Source organism: Nuphar pumila, chromosome 17, assembly GCF_984573655.1.
Source record: "Nuphar pumila chromosome 17, dmNupPumi1.hap1.1, whole genome shotgun sequence".
In the NCBI taxonomy this organism is placed as follows: domain Eukaryota; kingdom Viridiplantae; phylum Streptophyta; class Magnoliopsida; order Nymphaeales; family Nymphaeaceae; genus Nuphar; species Nuphar pumila.
This window is the reverse complement of record NC_143265.1, coordinates 69,934,063-69,955,209: the sequence shown is the minus strand read 5'-3', so window position 1 is coordinate 69,955,209 and position 21,147 is coordinate 69,934,063. Positions and strand designations below refer to the sequence as shown.

Here is a 21,147-nt window from a genome sequence, read left to right as displayed (position 1 = left end):
GTTGGAGTGCGTAGTATCCCACATCCTCTAAATACTGGTGAAAATCCTCTTTCTCGACCTCTTCTTTGTTGTGTCACATTCTGTGCCCTCTCACTGAAATACTATTCACATTAAATATTGTGAAATAGTACAAACATTACTTTATATTGTAAAAGAAGTGAGTTCAGAATCTTCAGATTGCTTTATATTGTACAAACATTGCTTTATATTGTGAGAGAGATGACCACATGACATAATGGAAGCCACAATATTTTGAAAATTTTTGCCAGACCATTAAGCAGGAGGAGATGGCTGATAACAGAAAACTGATTGGATATAATAAGGATCTCACATAGTACATCTTATACAGAATAATTTTCTTGTTTCATACACTGGAGGCTCGACTTTAGATGCATAAGCCCAGGTACAGAGCTCTACGAGTATATTTATGAAGATGTTCACACTTAGTGCGTCCAGAGGGAGCTTTAAGGAACCCATTGAGATTGTGGATGTGCTGTAGGCAACCAACTGCTGATTCTTCATGTGCTAAGTCTCATAGTTTGGATTCTTCTTGGAGGTTGTACTTATAGTCTCTTTTTCCTTTTCACTTTCTTAAGATGTAACAAATTTTTGAGGCATTGTATCAGCTTTATTAAGATGTCCTATCAGATTATGCTCCTATATTGAATGGTACTGTTTGTTTTCTCCAAACCATAAAGTTTAACGAATCTACCTTCTTAAGGATGAGTTGACATATGAAAGAGCTATGTCACATGGGTGCGGGTATGGGTGCGACACGGGTGCGGAGCAATTTAACATTTTTTGGACACGGGGACATGACTATATATATATATTTAAAAATATATATATAACAATAATAAGATTGTAAATTTTAAAGCAAAAATAAAAAAGTAATTCTATTGAAGTAACAATACAAACATACCAAAATATAACACATAAAGAAGCTTGTGAGTGTGATAACAACAAAACTTATCATAAATCTGCCTCATCGTCTGAATTAGAGAGAAGAACATGATCGAGGTAATCCATGTTGAGAGTATGCAAATCATGTTCTCCCTCCGAGCCAAAATCTTTTGGATTTACATCCCAATACTTGGATGGTCCACAACTGCATGAAAATATGACTAACTTAGTATCTAACTTCAAACTTTGAATACAAATATTTAAATACGAACTTTGAATACAAAAAAAAGTACCTATACTTATCTTTGGTGCTGCAAGAAATTAATCGTAGATTAGAGTGAACATAAACCAAATTCTCTGCTCTTTTACTAGTGAGTTTGTTTCTTTTAATGTTGTGAATTTGAGTATATGTACTCCAATTTCTTTTACAACAAGATAATGTAGCAGGTTGGGATAACAACTTTATTGCAAGACGTTGCAGATTTGGTGTCTGATCTATATGTTGCCCACCAATTAAGGGGATCTTCCTCATCCCTTGCCACGAGTGCTGCTAAAGAATCAAATCTCCTAGTAGAAAACTTGTCAAACTCACTATTTACAACCTTAAACATGTGAGGATCATTAAAAAGTCTTCCCAAACATATCATTTTATTTCTTGATATCTCAAGATCTTCATTTGGAGAAACACGATCAACACCTGCTGTCAACCATTTTTTTTGCATAGTATTTTGGATTGAGAGAGTGTGTCATGCAATGCAAAGGTGTATTGCTTTTATCCTATCTTCTCACTAAAACTGAATGTAGATGATTGTAAAATTCTGAATCATCAAGTGCAATATCTTTCTTCTCATGTTTGAAAATAATACATTGAACTTTTTCAATCATATTGTCCCACATTTCATAAATTCTATGAAGCATGAGTACATCTCTGTCAACTTCTCTCGACATTTTCCAAATAGGCTCTGTAATTCAACAAAATATATAATTTTATCCCACCAAAAATCATCGCAGATGCATTTTTTGATAGCTTGAGCTTTGACATCATCTTCAGTACGATAAAAATCCCAATCTTGATCAACCACCATCATCATCAATGCATTCTTGAGTTGCTTAATTCTTTGCATCATAACAATGAGAGACGCAAGACGAGTTTCAGCAACTTTCAGTAACTTGAGATCAGAATGCCTATTAAATATAGAAAGGGCATGATGATGGTTTACAACAAAATTCTAATATTTCAAACATCATGCTCTATTTCCTCAATCTATAAACACATTTCACGTGTATGTGCATCATCTTTTGATGGATTGCATATACTCTTAAGTGCCAAATTTAAATTGTGTGCTGCACAAGGAGTCAAAAAAATATGTGAATATGTATCTTCACTTGCCAAATTCATTTTTGCATGACTGCAAACTGAAGCGTTGTCAGTAATGATTTGCACCACACTTTTTTTACCCACTTCTTTTATTACTTCGACAAATAATCTCTTTAAATATTCAACATCTTTATACTCCCCAGATGCATCAACAGTCTTAAAAAAGGTTGGCCTATTAAGTAAGCAATGAAGTTTATCAGTGGTCGCCTTTGTATATCAATCCATCCATCAGAAACAATAGACACTCCATGTCGTTTTCATGCAAATTTTTGGGCCTCTAACAAGTCTTCAATTCTATTTTTTTCCGCTGCAAGAATGACTGTTCTTAGTTTTCTGAACTAGGAGGCACATAACCACTTAAATTACAATTAGCCAAAGATGTAATCATATCTTTCCAGGCCATGTTTTTGAATGATCTTTGTATTGTTTTATTGTATTCCATCTTTCTTTTCTTCAAAAGCTCTTGTTCATCAATGACAATGGCAAAAGGCAGATTAATCGAATTGCTTCTCATCTTTGCAATTTTCTTCTTTTCAACTTCCTCTTGTTCTTTCTTTAATTGCTTTAACAAGTCTTTGTCAACCCTAGAACAAGACCTAATTCCTAGACCATGAATATGCAAAAGATGTGCTTTCACACGCGTATAAGAACCCGTAAAAGCAGTCTTACATAGATTACAAAGAAACTGCACATGCCCACCACCACCACTAGCTTTTATCTCTTTTGTCACAAGCCTTCAAAGTGGTTGAAAAACTTTTAATTCAGAGTTAGAACTTGAACAAACTGTATTGACACTGCCACTAGAACTCACCATTATATCTGAAAATTGAAAATAAAAGTGAAGCTGAAAACTGAACACAAAATCGTATGTAGTACACACCAAAATATATAAATAAAGTTAATAAACACTTAAAAAAAATAGTAACAGGAGCTCCACCCCTCACTGTGTGCCTGACAGAAAATAATAGAGGTAGGGGGCTCTGCCCCCTGTCGAAAAACTGCGAGGCAGGGGCCTCCGCCCGCTGCTGAAAAACTGCGACTGAGGCAGGGGGCTCCGCCCCCTACCGGAAAACCAAACGGAGGTAGGGTGCTCCACCCCTTGCCGAAAAAACAAATTGAGGCAGGGGGGCAGAGCCCCATATCGAAAAACAGATCCGAGGCAGGGGGCTCCGCCCCCTGCCGGAAAACCAAACGGAGGTAGGGGGCTTCGCCCCTTGCCAAAAAAACAAATTGAGGCAGGGGGCGGAGCCCACTACCGAAAAACAGATCTGAGTCGAAAAAAAAAACTGAGGTAGGGACTTGAGCCCCCTGCCGGAAAACCAAATGGAGGTCGGGGGCTCCGCCCCCTGCTCAAAAATCAAATTGAGGCAGGGGGGCAGAGCCCCCTACCGAAAACATATCCGAGGCAGGGTGCTCCACCCCCTGCCAAAAAAGAAACTGAGGCAGGGGCCTCCACCCCTTGCCGGAAAACACGAACGAGGCAAGGGGCTCCGCCTCCTGCTGGAGGAAGAGGAAGAAAAACAAAAGAGGGAGGAGGGATATACCTGAGAGGACCGGTGGCTGGGGTCGTCGGTGGCTAGGGTCGCCGACAACTACGGTTGTTGGGGTCTGGGTTGCCGGCAAGCCTGTAGGGGACGAGGAGCGAGGGATAGGTGGGGGAGAAGGAGCGATCGGCGGGAGGGGTCTGCCGTCTGCCCCTCCCCCTGCGTAGCCTCTTAAGGGTCGTGCCTCGACCCCGATACTGTCTTGGATTCGAATCCGAACCTGATCCGAGTCCAAATTAATTTTCAGAAATGAACAAAAGTAGACTCGGTTAAAGTTGACCGAGTCCAAAATGTGAACGGACTCAACCCCGGTGCGTTGATCGAGTCCGACACTTAGTTGACCGTGCCCGCCCCGTGTCCGAAGCCGCACCCGTGTCGGGGCATGTCGACCTTTTAGCCGAGTCCATGTGACTTAGTGAAAAAGTTATAAGAGGAAGAATTCACTACGAAATATGAAGATAAACTTAACTAGATCCCAGATCCGAATAGGCCCAGTCTAGTTCGAAGTTAATCTAGATCAGGATAAGGACCTTTTAGTGTTGTATCCATAATTCAAATCGGACTAAGTAATCCAAATGAATATACTTCAGACAAGGACCTTTTAGTGCTATATTTGAGTTTCCAATTTCTAAGTAGACAATACCTTTTGGTGCTATATCTGAGATCCAAGGTGGACAAAATGAATCAAATGAGTTGCATCTGAATAAGAACATTTTGGTTTTATATCCGAATCAAAAGTGGACCAAATAAATCAAATGGATTGGATACGAGTAGATCTTTATGCGTTATATCTGAAATTCAAGGTGGATCAAATGAATCAAATGGTTCAGATTTCAATAAGGTCCTTTTGATGCTATATCCAAGATCGAAAGTGGACCAAGTGAATCAAATGGATCAGATTCAGAGAAGGATGGTTTTGTTGCTATATCCGAAACCAAAAGTTATCAAATGATCCAAATGAATCAAATTAGGATAAAAACCTTTCAATGCCATATCCATGTCCAAAATAATCCACATAGTCCAAATGAACCAGGATCCAAAGCAATCCAAATGAACCAAATGTTTCATGAAGTTTGTTTTGGTATGGTAACTGATATGGGCTGGTAAAAGAGGACTGGTGATGTCAACAAGGATGTCTGATTGTGTTGCAGGGATGATCTGAAAATCAGATCTGACTCAAGAAAAGAATAGGGAAGAAGAATGGGAGGAAAGAAAATACAAAGAAGAAAGAGAAAAACAAAAGGAGAAATGAGAAGGGAAGAATAGGATAATGCCTCCAAGGAGGGGCATTTCAGTTCTAAGGGCTTTATATCTGATTATACTTTCAGAATAGATCTGAGATTTAGCACTAACGTAAACAAAAGGAGAAAGAAGAAGGAAGAAATAAGGAAACAAGGGAAGAAAGGAGGAAGATAGAATGAAAATGGGCCTGACATCATGTTAGATCAGATCTGAAACAAGTGGGCCAGACTTGAAGAAAGAGAGAAATGGAAGAGAGGAGAAGACTAGAAGGGTTATGTTTATCCAAAAACCATTATTTTCTCCTATTTTGTGAAGTTATCAAATAGTCTCATATATTATCCATAAAAAAATGTGTTGGTCATACCCGATTTTCAAACATTGTGAGGTAAGTTCTAAGTCACACGGACTCGGCTAAAAGGTCAACGCATCCACGTCGACACGCCCCGACACGGGTGCGACTTTGGACATGGAGCGGACACGGTCAACTAAGTGTCGAACTCGGTCAACGCACTGGGGCCGAGTCTGTCCACATTTTGGATCCGATCAACTTTGATCAAGTCTGTTTTTGTCCATTTCTGAAAATTAATTTGAACTCGGGTCGGGTCCGGATCCAGACCTAGATCCAAGACAATATCGAGGTCGGGACGACCCTTAAGAGGCTACGTAGGGGGAGGGGCAGACGGAGACCCCTTCCCGCCGATCGCTCCCTATCCCCCACTCGTCCCTCGCTCCTCGTCCCCTTCAGGCTCGTCGGCGACCCCAGCCACCGGTCCTCTCAGGTATATCCCTCCTCCCTCTTCCGTTCTTCTTCCTCTTCCTCCGGTAGGGGGCGAAGCCCCCTGCCTCCTTCCTGTTTTTCGGCAGGGGGCGGATCCCCGTGCCTCGGATCCCCCTGCCTAAAATTTGTTTTTCGGTAGGGGGCTCCGCCCCCTGCCGCAATTTGTTTTTTCGACAGGGGGCGTAACCCCCTACCTCCGTTTGGTTTTTCGACAAGGGGCGGAGCCCCTGCCTCGGATCTGTTTTCCGGTAGGGGGCTCCCCCCTGCCTCAATTTGTTTTTTTGGTAGGGGGCAAAGCCCTTACCTCCGTTTGGCTCAGTCGCAGTTTTTTGGAGTGTGTATCGTATCGTTATATAAAAAAGTAATGATATGTATTGTGCCATATCATACGATACAGCACAATACAGACAACCATGTTTTTTATCATATCTTTTCTGTTTGAATATTTAGCAGCTAGTTTGCTATTACTAATGCATGGGAGACATGCTATGTCACAGGGATTCGGCTAGCAGGGTGCCGCACCCGCGTCGATGCGACTCGACGCGGGTGCGGTCAACCTGACCCTGGGTGCGTTGACCGCACCCAGGGTCATTTCGGTCCATTTTTGGATTTTTTTTTAAAAATTTTTTTGCCCTATGAAATGGGCTGCGGAATTTAAAAAAAAAATTCTTGGTGGGGGGGGGGGCTGCCCCCCTATAACCCCCCTGGATCGCTGACCGTGCAGCGGGACCCGCACCGGGGGAACCCCAGACCCCCCTTCTATATATATATATATATATATATATATATATATATATATATATATATATATATATATATATGTTTTTACATTTTTGCCCCTGCCGCACCCCCGCACCCTGCGCCCCCCGGACCCCCCTTCTATATATATATAATTTTTTTTTACATTTTTGCCCCTGCCGCACCACCGCACCCAAGGTTTTTGAAAGTGCCGCACCCCCGCCCCCATCCCTGCACCCGCACCCATGTGACATAGGAGACATGTCTTTTACTCTTATTCCATTCTTTTGTATGAAACTATGCAAAAAATGAACACATGCTTTTCGGTGGAGTATGGATTGTCTCTGCTGCTTGATATGCATTACCTCTTGCTGTTTTATTGTTGCAGGTGTTCTGGTCAACCTAGTTTACTTGTTTATCTGATTATTTATCTCTATCTAAAATATGCAGAAACATCCAAATGGCATGGCTGCCACATTAATGAAGAAAGCTCTTGGAGTGCGAGCGGGTCGACAAGACAGTGAATTTAGCAGTAGATCATGGAAATTAAGGGCTCTTTCTATTCCTGCACAACAGAAAGTATTTACATTTACTGTTTCACTTATAGGACGTTGAGATTTTGTTTCATCCTTTGGGATGTTTCATTTGATGCTGCGTGTGTACTTCCACTGTGTTATAACTTTTACTTGCTATAATCAACTGTTAATTGGAAAGTTCTAACAGGACACATAAACATACATACATCAATGCACTAAAAAAATCATTAAAACTTGTGGCAGTTTTATAGCCAAGTTTCTCATAATCTTGGATCATCAGCATGCACATACACGTCATTGTTTATATCTTTGGATATGACTGACCCCTTCCGGCTATATCTGCTACAGGGTCCATTTCTTCTGATTGTACAGTTATTTTTAATAATTTTTCCCCTTCATATAGTCATTTTTTCCCTTTTTTGGATTGCCATTGTTTTGTGCCTTCAGGCTCATACATGCATCTGAACCATTTGGGTTTCTCCTGCAGTTTTCTTTTTCCACATGGATACAGCTGTGTATATGAGGATATGGCTATTTATATCAAATTTCCAGCATGACTAACATATAAGGGGATACACTATGGGAGTTGAAATAGAGTATCCATTGGACATAGCCTTCATGTATGCCTTCCCAGTGGGGCTGGAGATGCACTGATGCATGCATCTCCTGCCCATGCCTATACTAGTACTATTACTGCACTGCTACTTCTACCATTGCTGCTACTAATGTAATTGCTATCACTAGTATTAGCACTTTTTCTGCTGCTGCAGCTGTTTCTAGTTTGGTGGTTGTTGTTGGTAGTCACAGTGCGTGGGTGTTTGAAATAGCTGCTTGGGATACCATGAAAACAAGTTGATATCCAGGTCACCCACTTGTTATAGATTTTTCTGTGCGCATAGGCCCATATCTGCTTAGTTGAGATTTATTACGTGCAGTTGTCTATATAGGGAAAGCTTTATAACACTAAAACCCCCGCTGAGGGTCTTAGTAGTTAAAAGTTAAAACTAGAAGCGTGGCCAGCAATGTAGAGTATGATCCAATAAATCATAGTATCACAGGTCCATGTAGTAAGATCACCTTCTTGTATCAGAAAAATGGATGTATCATACCATATTGTACTATTTCATGCTGTATTGTATCGTACTCTTTTGTATTTTGTTCAAACCTTTCAGATATTTTTAGATTCTTTTCCTCTTGAGATCTTTTTTCCAAATAAATATGAATATCAAGGAGTCAAGGAAAGAAAACCTTCTCTTAGCTTGTTATCAAGAATATGTAGGACCACATACAAAAGAGAAAGATGGGAAGGAAACGATTATATGGAAGAGACCAATTTTTTCTTTGACACATTGCAAGTGGTAATGTAATTACTAGGATAAATTGAGAAACTTTTTTTATTTTATGGTGGTGCATTTGTTAGGTGTTTATGATGCTCTTGAAATAATATTTGATGGTTGATGCTTTATGGGCAATGTTATATGGCATGGCTTATTTATTTTGTTTTATACTTTTCAATTTATTAAATGTTCTAATTTTAGACTATTCTCATACATGTTACAGTACGCGTTCTATGACATTGCAGTTGTGGTTTTTTTAAATATTGATGTTATGTATGTTTTGCTGATTGTCTCATATTCACTAATACTCTGCTTTAGCATAATTCAGCTTAGTTCATATTGTAGTTTATTGCTTAGTTGTGTTTTCCCCCTATTAAAAGGTTTACATTTTTTTATTTTAGTTTCTTAAATATTCTAATTGTTAAGATTTTTTTTGTGTAAATTATGATACAATTCAATAATCCTGTATCTTTGACCCTTCTTATACACCGTATGATATGGATTGTAGCACATGAATGCCTAGTCCTAGGCATCGGCCTTGTACTTGGGTGAATGATGTGCAGGCACTGGCCACTAGGTGAACACCTAGGAGCTATGTCACAGGGACTCTTCAACTAGGTGCCACACCCGCGTCACACCCGCACCCGATGCGGTCAACCTGACCCTGGGTGCAGTCAATGCACCCAGGGTCATTTATGTCCAACTTTTGGACTTTATATATATATATATATATATATATATATATATATATATATATATATATATATATATATATATATATATATATATATATATATATAATTTTTTATATTTTTGCCGCACCCCCCACCCCCGCACCCAAGTTTTTTGAAAGTGCCGCACCCGCATCCATGTGACATAGCCTAGGAGATATGTCATAGGGATATGCCCTTTTAGCCCCTGTACCAGTGCTGAACCGATATGGGTAGAACACTGTCAAAAGGTATCCAGCACAGTTTGACCATATCCAACCCATTTTTGTCCCAACCAAGGAGAATATTATTTGGCTAAGACTCATAAATCCTGGACTTTTTCGTCTATCGCCATATTTGACTCATTTTTTGGCCAAACACGTGGTCAAAAACCATAGAAGTCAAAACTAAAAAAATTGACTCCAATGTGCATAAAGTTTTCACCTCTGACCAGACCACTTAGATCCAGTCTGCAACTATCATCAACACCACATCATAAACATCATTACCCAATAAGTGTGTGTGTGTGTGTGTATATATATATATATATATATATATATATATATATATATATAGAGAGAGAGAGAGAGAGAGAGAGAGAGAGAGAGAGAGAGAGAGAGAGAGAGAGAGAGAGAGAGAGAGAGAGAGAGAGCACCCAATCAATGGAAGGTACAAACCATCCAAGCCACTTTGGAAAATCATTTTAAAAGTGTTTTTTGGCAAATATGACAGTATGAAGAATTTTATAGTGTTCTAAAAATCAACAGTTTGGAAATTTTGAAGTTTTCTAGATCATAAAAATCCAATCCATGCATAAAAAAAAGTTTGCAATAAGAGTCAGTTCATATTTAAAAGCAGTTTTTGACAAATCCGACCACATGGGTCTGATTTTCATGATAAAAAACCTGTCTCATCGTGACCTTGTCTTGAATTCTCAATATTTCTGTTGGTCCATCCCCGTAGGGACAAAGAACCCGTCATTGTCTCAACTGTGCTACTAGAGGCTCTGGGAATGTAGGAATAGGTGAGAACTCATCTTGGGATGGCTTACTACCAGCAGTTATCTGCTCCGCACATGGCTACCCAGCGTTTACCGTGGGCATGGTAACTAGTACACCCCAGAGGTGCTCATTTTTAGGTGAAACACTTGGTCAAACACAAGCCAAAACTAAAAAACTTGACTCCAATGTGCATCAAGTTTTCACCTCTGACCAGACCACTTAGATCCAATCTGCCACTATAATGAACACCAAACCATAAACATTATTATCCCACATATATATATATAGGCAATATTTCAAAAATATCACTTTAATATTGGCTGTTTCAAGGTAGTTGATATCAAAGGTAATATCTCACGATAATTTCAAAATATTGCCATAATTCAAAATATCATGATATGCTTGGAAAAAAATACTTTTTTTAATTTTTTAAGTTTGCATTTCCTATTTTTTGTTTCTTTTATATTTTTAAAACCTTTTAAAATTTGTTTCTTTATATTTTGGCAGAAAAATAATGCAAAACATATTATTTTCTTATTTTTTGGTTATTATTTATATTTTTTTCATTTTTTTAGACCTCCGAGATTTTCCCAAGAATTTTCAACTTTTGAAAATCTCTCTGATAAATACCCTAGCCAAGATAATACCTTGAACCCTATAGGTGACTGATATATATAGGGAAAATATATGGTGGTTCTGTATCATGATACCATATGGTGTTACACACTCTTGTTTGTATGAATCTAACTTTCAAATAGTAGATTTAACCGTACAGTTGTGTTTAGCATAATTTAGTTACTATGTTAGAAGGTTTTATCGTGTCTAATGCATCATAAGATTTCATTTTGGAGACAATAAAAATCTATGGTTTACAATTCATGAAATAAAACATCATATTTCAGTCAACTTTAGCACATGAAAATAGTAAATAGGACATGCTAAACTTGATCCAAAGGTTAAATTTTGTTTTTTGGTCTTGGATCAATGTAAATCAAGTGTATACCACCATAAGTTATGGTGGTATATTACCACCATAGAAGCACCCATATATATATATATATATATATATATATATATATATATATATATATTGTATCCATGGAACTTGTATGGCTTCGCAGTCTGCTTAAAGACATGGGGGTTGATATTACCGAAGCTTCAAAGCTATGTTGCGACAACATGTATATTGCAAACAATCATACCTTCCATGAGCGTACCAAACATATTGAAATGGATTGCCACTATGTTCGTGATGAATACTGACGAGGAACAATTGCTCTACCGCATGTCACTTCAGAATATCAGTTGGCGGACTTCTTTACTAAAGCCCTTCCGGCTCCCCGTTTCATGTTTCTCCTTGGCAAACTTTCCGTCATTTTCCCGTAAAGTTTGAGGGAGGTGTTAAAATGTACTCCATATATATATATATATTACATCAATACTCGATAGGGGTATTTTTGTAACTTCACATAGTTGTTTTAGAAAACGACTATTTTTATTTTTTGATAAAATGCAATTTCACTTTTTATTTTTCTGTTTTCTTTTTTGTATTTTTTAGGAACCAAAAGGGGCTCCAACCATAGAGTCGTTGAAGCCCCCAACGGTCACAAATGTGATTGTTGGGGGGCTCCCAACGACTCCATGGGAGCCTCCTTTTGGGCTCTTCTTTTGAGGCCCTTGGCCTTCCTTTTCCTTCCACTCCCTCTTGTATAAATAAGGGTGAACCCTTTGTGTGTATGCATTATTGAGAGCTCTCTCTCTTTTCAATAAGAGGCTTTTTATATTGTTGCCTTCTTAAAGGCTTGTGTTTGTATTGTCCCTTAGTGGACTTGTGATATTGTCTCTTTTATTCATTGTTGTAAGTGCCTATAAGCACTCTTTATATTTCCACAATATCTCATTACATTCATTACATTTAAAACCTTTGTTACAATTTTTTTTCAAATGAGATACATTGGATAATTTAGATATGCTAGGATTCTCTAGCCTTTGTTTCCATAAAAGAATATCAAATTTTTGTACAGTAAGACAAAAAGTATCCTTAGAAATAATCATTTGATCCATGTAATAGAGATCTCCTTCTTTATGACCTTCCCTAATCTAACTGGAGATCCTGCACCAAACATCAGTTTGATGAGGAGATACTACAACCATGGTCGACTATTTGAGAGACAAAAAGAAGATTTAAATTGAGTTTTGGAACAATCCTAACTTTTGAAATAGAAAAAAAATGAAGGAATTTTGAAATTTTCAATTCCATTTATGTCAAGAGAGAAACCATCAGCCGTAAAAACATTGGACTTTCTTGAATTAGTCCCACGATCAGAAAGCATAAAGCCATTGGGAGTTGTATGAAAAGAAACACTAGAATCTAAGAGCTAAGAAATTGTACCAGGAGGTGAAGAAGAGGAAACCACAACACTTGTGATGGAAGAAGACGAGCCTTTGAGAAGTGGTTATAAAGCCTCCATCAATTGGGACAAGGATATCTCTCAATAGATTTTGAATCTCCATTGGTTGTATTCTTGTCCACTTGAGAAGCTTCTAGTGTTGCTACTCTTTTCTCGTCAGTTTCTTTAAACTTAATGCAATATGACTTTATGTGCCCCGATTTTCCATAATTATAACAAATAATTTGCTTTCTCCCATCATCACTTCGTGGCCTCACAAAGTTATTGTTGATGAAAAGAGGAGTCTTGTATGTATTTGTGTTGGCACTGGGTCTAGATACGACCAACACATTATCTTTGGTCTCCTTAGATTTAGATATGGTTTTTCAATCTAGTTTCTTCCATAACCACTTCGGCCAAAACCTCATGCAACGGTGGGAGTTCTTCTTGTAGTGGATGATAGTGACCCGTACTTTTTCAAATTCGAGTATAAGCCCCTTCATAAATTGGAAAAATTTCTCTTCAAGGATTTGATTTTTCCTTAAACGAGCATTGTTGAGCGTGTCCCAAATAGGCTGGTCCCATAGCCTTTTGAGAGTTCTATAGTATTCTCTAACACTTTTATCACATTGTTTACAATTATGAATTCTATCACGCAAACCCTATTAGTGTGAAACATCCTTTTGCGTGTAAGTTTGCTTTATGAAGACTCATGCTTTATCAACTCTTTCAAATTCAAGAATATTCTCACGTGGCTACATGCTTCCCATAAAAAGGGATAAAACTTTGGTATGTCTAACTTTCCACTCTTTGAAGGCTTTCTTGTATTCCAAGCGAGCATTTTCTCTCTCATTGCCCTTAAGGGTTTCTTATTTGGTCTCCCAATTTTCACCCACAATTGATTTATGAGAATAGGTTGAGGTTCCGATAAGGAACCATCAACATATTGCCACAAATCCTTTCCAACCTATAGAAAAGAAGGGATAAGAAGAAGATAGGTGAAGAAGAATGTTGATGGCAAGCTTCCCGAATCAAGAGAATCCCTGATCACTCTCCATCCACTTTTACACAATCTTGTTCACCACGCTTCTTCACTTCAAGAGTAACCTTGACCTGATACCATGTAATGAAAATGAAAAACAAATACAAGTATATGCCTCTCGTGGGGCTTTCAAACACACAAGAACATACACAATCAAGGACCACTACAAAAACCACTTAGGGGCTAGAACACAAAGTAAAAAATATAAATCTTATAGAAGTTAAGTGCTTGAGACAAGCATACACAACAAGGGGAATAAGCTCCTTTATATAGACATTAGAGGATCCATAGAGTGGTTGGGATGCTCCCAATGGATATAATGGTCAATGACCATTAAGCCCCTAATACCCAACAAAAAGACAAAAAAAAAGAAATAAAAGGGAAAAAAATACAAATTGACAGAAAGTGGGCGTAGCCTATTACATAAATAGAAAGGACAAAAATACCTTTAATGGGTAAAACCTATTACATTAATATAAAAGCATATATACATATTTCTATGTATATACATACACACACACTCTCTCTCTCTATATATATATACACACACAACTTAACAGGAACAGGGGTTTGCTTAATGCCCCCCCCCCCCCACACACACACCACACACCCACCCACACACACAAGATAGTAAACCTCGAGTGAGTGTCATACCCCGGAAAAGACACCCATCGGTATCCCAATGGGGAATCAATCCTGCGCAAGATGGGGTTCCATCATCTTTCCAAGACCGCCCTAACCACTTGGGTAAATCATGGCGAAAAAAAGGGCCCCTCTATTCTCAAATTTTCTTAAGAACTCTCTCTCTCTCTTGTAATGCAATGGTGGGTTGCAAACTTGCAATGAATAAATGGATGACTAATGACAGATGAGATCGATTGGTGGCAATGAAACAAGCTATTGAATCATTTTCTCTTTCTTCTTTATTTCTTTCCTGTTACAGTGGATTATTGAACATATGGTTTTTCTTGCTTTTCTTTTGGTATATTATAAGATATTTGGTGATATACACATGAACCTATGTAACAGGGACTCGATATAGAGGCCACCACATTCACGTCGACACGATGTGGATGCGGGTGTGGGACTCAGTGCAGTCAATGTGACCCTGGGTGCGGTCAACCCGCACCCACGATCATTTAAAAATATTTAAAATTTTGTACCAGCATCAGCCGCGTATTTTACAAAGTTTTTAGAATGTATGCGTTAAATGCTTTGAGCCACATATTGTTTTTACTTTTTACAAAGCTGTCATAAATACTTTTTACAGAGTCATAAAAGCTATGCCACATGGGTGCGGGTGCGACACAATTTCAAAAAATTCAGACACGGGGACTCGACTATATATATATATTTTAAATATATATAATTATACATATAACAATAAATTAACACAAAGATTGTAAATTTTAAAGCAAAAATAAAAAAGCAATTCTTAACACCACAAACTTACCAAAATATAACACATAAAGAAGCTTGTCAGTGTGCTAAACAACAAAACTTATCATAAATCTGCCTCATTGTCTGAATTAGAGGGAAGAACATGATTGAGGTAGTCCATGTTGAGAGTATGCAAATTATGTTCTCCCTCCAAGTCAAAATCTTCTGGATTTACATCACAATACTTGGATGGTCCACAACTGCATGAAAATATGACTAACTTAGTATCTAACTTCAAACTTTGAATACAAATATTTAAATACGAACTTTGAATACAAAAGAAAAAAAAGTACCTATACTTATCTTTGGTGCTGCAAGAAATTAATCGTAGATTAGAGTGAACATAAACCAAATTTTCTGCTCTTTTACTAGTGAGTTTGTTTTTTTTAATGTTGTGAATTTGAGTATATGTACTCCAATTTCTTTTACAACAAGATGATGTAGCAGGTTGGGATAACAACTTTATTGCAAGACGTTGCAGATTTGGTGTCTGATCCATATGTTGCCCACCAATTAAGGGGATCTTCCTCGTCCCTTTCCACGAGTGCTGCTAAAGAATCAAATCTCTTAGTAGAAAACTTGCCAAACTCACTATTTACAACCTTAAACATGTGAGGATCATTAAAAAGTCTTCCCAAACATATCATTCTATTTTTTGATATCTCAAGATCTTCATTTGGAGAAACACAACCAACACCTGCTGTCAACCATTTTTTTGCATAGTATTTTGGATTGAGAGAGTGTGGCATGCAATGCAAAGGTGTATTGCTTTTATCCCATCTTCTCACTAAAACTGAATGTACATGATTGTAAAATTCTGAATCATCAACTGCAATATCTTTCTTCTCATGTTTAAAAATGATACTTTGAACTTTTTCAATCATATTGTCCCACATTTCATAAATTCTATGAAGCATGGGTACATCTCTGTCAACTTCTCTCAACATTTCCCAAATAGGCTCTGTAAATTCAACAAAGTATGTAATTTTATCCCACCAAAAATCATCACAGATGCATTTTTTGATAGCTTGAGCCTTGACATCATCTTCAGTACGATAAAAATCCCAATCTTGATCAGCCACCATCACCATCAATGCATTCTTTAGTTGCTTAATTCTTTTCATTATAACAATGAGAGAAGCAAAACGAGTTTAAGCAACTTTCAGTAACTTGAGATCAGAATGCCTATTAAATATAGAAAGAGCATGATGATGGTTTACAACAAAATTCTAATATTTCGAACATCATGCTCTATTTCCTCAATCCATAAGCACATTTCATGTGCATCATCTTTTGATGGATTGCATATACTCTTAAGTGTCAAATTTAAACCGTGTGCTGCACAAGGAGTCCAAAAAATATGTGAATATGCATCTTCACTTGCCAAATTCATTCATGCACGACTGCAAACTGGAGCATTGTCAGTAATGATTTGCACCACACTTTCTTCACCCCCTTCTTTTATTACTTCGACAAATAATTTCTTTAAATATTCAACATCTTTATACTCCCCAGATGCATCAACAATCTTAAAAAAGATTGACCTATTAAGTGAGTAAGCAATGAAGTTTATCAGTGGTCGCCTTTGTATATCAATCCACCCATCAGAAACAATAGACACTCGATGTCGTTTTCATGCAAAATTTTGGGCCTCTAACAAGTCTTTAATTTTATTTTTTTCCGCTGCAAGAATGACTGTTCTTAGTTTTTCTGAACTAGGAGACACATAACCACTTAAATTACAATTAGCCAAAGATGTAATCATATCTTTCCAGTATGGACTTCTAGCTACATTAAAAGGAATTGAGCTTGAGTAAAAGAATCGACTAATCTTTTTATTAATTTATGCTTTTGCCATGTTTTTGAATGACGCTTGTATTGTTTTATTGCTTTCCATCTTTCTTTTCTTTAAAAGATCTTCTTGTACATCACTGGCAATATGAAAAGACAAATTAATTGAATCGCTTTTCATCTCTGCAATTTTCTTTTTTTCAGCTTCCTCTTGTTCTTTCTTTAATTGCTTTAAATTGTCTTTGTCAACCCCAAAACATGCCCTAATTCCTTGACCACGAATATGCAAAAGATGTGCTTTTACACGCGTATAAGAACTCGTGAAAACAGTCTTACATAGATTACAATGAAACTACACATTCCCACCACTACCACCACCACTAACTTTTATCCCTTTTGTCACAAGTCTCCAAAGTGGTTGAGAATCTTCTAATTCAGGGTTAGAACTTGAACCAAATGTATTGACACTGCCGCTAGAACTCGCCATTATATCTGAAAAATGAAAACTGAAAAGAAAAAAAGTAAATAAAATAAAGTTAATAAACACTTCAAAATAATAGTAATAGGAGCTCCAGGTTCGTTCCCCCTGTGCAAATCAGGTTCAAACCAGGCCCTCCTCTGCGAGGGGATGATGTAGAGAGGGGGTTCGTTCCCTCTTTGTAAACCAGATTCGAGACAAGGGGCCTATCGCCTGTCTGACCCAAAAAGGAGGGGCAGGGCAAGCCCCTGTTGAACCTTATCAGTGGCAGGGGCTTCACCCTTGCCAAAAAGCCAAAGGCAGCAGGGGAGGGGTCGAGCCCCTCTTCTGCGAGCAGAGGGTGCAGGGAGGGGGGGCGGGGGTGGGGGGGTGGGGTGGGGGACTGCCGAAAAATAAGAACGAGGCAGGGGCGGAGCCCCCAGCCTCGTTTGTTTTTTTGGCAGGGGGTGCCAAGCAGGGGTAAGGAGGAGTGGGGAAAGGAGGGGGCTCGGTTGACAGGCCGAGTCGAGCCTTGTCCGTCGGACATAAGGGAAACAAGGAGGGGGCTCAACCCCTCTCTTTGCCTCCGATTCATAGAGGAGGGGCTCAGCCCCTCCTCGTTTCCCTTCTGTTCGGCGGGCAAGGCTCGGCTCGGCCTGTCAGCCGATCCCCCTCCTTCCACCACTCCTTACCCCTGCCAGACAAAAGGGAAACGAGGAGGGGCCTAGCCCCTCTTCTGCGAGCAGAGGGTGCAGGGAGGGGGGGATGCCGGAAAATAAGGAGGAAGGGGGAGCCCCCTGCCTGACGAAGAGGAGAGAGTGGGAATGGGGGGCATACCTGTTGAAAGAGGAAAGGGGGAGACAGTGGCTGGCGTCGCCTGCGGCTACCGTCGTCAGAGTCTGGATCGCTGGCGTGAGGAAGCTGTAGGGGATGGGGGGAGGCAAAATCGACAGGGTAAGCCCCTCCCCCTGTCGTAAACCCCTTATAGGGTTCGAGATGAAGTTTGGATCTGGGTTGGGTCCAGATCCGGACCCGACCCAGATCCAAAACATATTTCGAAATGGATATTTTTGGACTCGGTCAACGTTGACCGAGTCCAAAATGAGGACGGACTCGGCCTCGATTCGTTGAACGAGTCCGGACCGTGTCCTAAGCTGCACCCGTGTTGGGGCGTATCGACTCGGGTGCGGCGCCTCACTAGCCGAGTCCGTGTGACTTAGCATAAAAGATGCTTTACTTTAAAAATATTTAAAGTTTTGTCTCAGCGTCAAGTAGTGTATTAAATGCTCTGAGTTGTACATACATTCTTTTACTGTTTTTACACAACTTTGTCATAAAAGCTGAGCCATGTACATTCTTTTATACTTTTTACAAAGCTTTGTCATAAATGCATTAATAAAAAAAGTGAAAACTACATTAGAATGGATTTCTGCATTAAAGGGAGAGTTTTGCTCTAATTTCAAGCAATTATTTTGTTGTTGAATGACTGAATCCATTGGTAACCCGATTAGGCTATATACCCGATTAACTAATCGGATCCTGATTCGGTATGAATTTTCTGCTTCTAAATTTGGATCCTAATTTTTATTATTTTTGGTGAAAAAAAGATTTTTTCATTGGTAGCTTGCTTTATATATATATATATATATATATATATATATATATATATATATATATATATATATATATATATACACACACACACACACACACACACCCTCGTGCACCCCCGCACACAAATCTTTTTAAAGTGCCGCACCCTCACCCGCACCTATGTGACATAGACATGAACACATTCTTGTATTCGTATTACCATGTCAGCTTGTGATCTTATTTAGTAAATGCATGTCTTCTATTGGTTATTATGTATCTATGTCTGGTTTAAAATGTTATAATAGCCTTGAATTTCATGTGATATTATTATTACTTTTTATATGTAATGTCAAAATCATAATTTAGTGAAATTTTAACACTTATAGGAACTTTAGATCATTTAATTTAAAAAGTTATTTTTTCTATTTGGGCTTTTGGTTGATCCCTAGTCTTAGTGCTTTTGACTGCATAGCTTAGGAAACATGCATGGATTATCCATGTGGATTGCTTGTTGACCTGCGGAGTGGCTTTTCTATGGATACTAATGCAGAATTCTTTAGATTCTAGAGTTCGAGATAAAAAAAATGATGGTAGTTGTCTGGTGATCCAGTGTCCTGAGATGTTTACTTAATGTGGACACCGAACAAGGCTTTGTGATTACTTTTATAGTTGCTGGATACAAGACTTGGCTTTTTAAGCTAAAATACCTTCTGACTTTCAACTAAAACTTTGATCCCTTGCTGCTTTTAGACTGATGTTGAGTCTTCAAGCGGCGAAAATGCCCTAGTGCCATATTTGGGACACAGACACCAACCATTAGAGGTTACAAAACTAGATCCATCAGAGGAGTTGGATGAATATTCTGTGACAGTCCCAACAGCAAAAGGTGGGACTAGAAGGAAACATCACCGTTCTTGGACTTTGTCTGAAGTAATGAGGCTTGTTGAAGGTGTGTCTCGATGTGGAGCCGGCAGGTGGTCTGAGGTCAAAAGGCTTGCTTTTGCATCATGTGCATATCGAACATCTGTTGATCTAAAGGTTTGTCTATTTGTTGCAATCTTGGATTTCTTTAACTTGAAAAGGTCTGTCAGTGGGAACTCGCATAACCATTGCTGCTGCCAACAACTTTACAACACCTATTCCCTTAAAATTTAATCAAGTAAACCCATGATAATTGTCCAGGGTTGGAGGAACTGCCGATGAGGCTTTTACTTTTTTTTTCTTTTTTCGAAACAGTTCTTATTATAACTGCATGTTTTTTGTTGAATGTAGGATAAGTGGAGGAACCTACTGAGAGCTAGTGCTCAAGCACTGACGGACAGAGCGGTGAGTCCCTCTCTCACAGTTCCAAGGACCTCTTTTCCATGATAAGAAAACTTTGCTGTCCCTTATTTCATATGTTATAGTTTCCTCATATACTTGAGGTTTCTACGATATCTATGCTCGCCACAAATTTCAATGGGTACTTCTAATTAAAATTTATGTTTTAATCTGCAGCTCAAAAGTTCCCGAAATCATTCATCAATTCCAATCCCAGCACAAATCCTTGTGCGTGTGAGAGAGCTGGCGGCAACACACCCACCATTGACATCCAAACAGTGTAAAGTTGGCAAGCAAGCATGAAAAAATGTAAATAAGAAGCCAGGACTGGACACTGGACACGTACAACTATGTACATGATAGGACTATTTATATATTTACAATAATTAGAACCTGCCCAAGAAGCTAGCTAGCATCCTTGTGATGTAACTGGGCTTTGCTGGTGGTACAGTGAGGTGGCCATTTGGGGCCACCCATGAGCTCAACCCCTTATGGTGAGAATGTTGCTCCATTGTGTATGGATTTTCAGAAAGTTTTGGGTTGCTCTGAGTTTGTAAAATAAAGGTTTGGCCTCTTTTCTTTGTCCCTTCACTTTTTTGCTTGTTCGTAGCTTGCGAAAACATGTATCAATCTGACCGAGTATGATCTTTCATGTCACTTTTGAAGTATTTTGTTGAACATCTTTCCTGCCTTGATGCCCTAAAACATGCCACAATGGATTATTTGGCGACCCAACTTGCGTTTTTGGGTGTTTTTGTGAAGTCTTTTTAAGCTCTTGTTTTTCCTTCAGCTTAGTGAGGCCTAGAAATGAATCATGGGCCCAGTTTAGAGTCCCAAGGGTTGTACCCCTATTTCTGGTAATTTAATTACAGTTTCCCAAAAATTTGACTCTTTTTTGTTCTCTAAATCCGAGTTTGAAGTTTTCAGATGCAGGACAGATCGCATTG

General features: G+C 38.7%; 1 protein-coding gene across 4 annotated transcripts in view; it reads left to right on the top strand.

Moving 5' to 3' along the window:
- LOC149812144 (uncharacterized) overlaps positions 1-20,788 on the top strand; it is a 39,568-nt gene extending 18,780 nt beyond the window's left edge. For 2 of the 4 annotated variants that reach the window (XM_089992660.1, XM_089992659.1), the window contains exons 6-9: positions 7,034-7,162; positions 19,631-19,918; positions 20,153-20,206; positions 20,378-20,788. In XM_089992660.1, coding sequence (XP_089848786.1) covers positions 7,034-7,162; positions 19,631-19,918; positions 20,153-20,206; positions 20,378-20,503 — 597 coding nt within the window. In that variant the 3' untranslated portion in view covers positions 20,504-20,788. The remainder of the gene's footprint in view (positions 1-7,033; positions 7,163-19,630; positions 19,919-20,152; positions 20,207-20,377) is intronic. The other 2 variants (XM_089992662.1, XM_089992661.1) reach the window with 1 other exon arrangement.
- Positions 20,789-21,147: the final 359 nt, after the last annotated feature.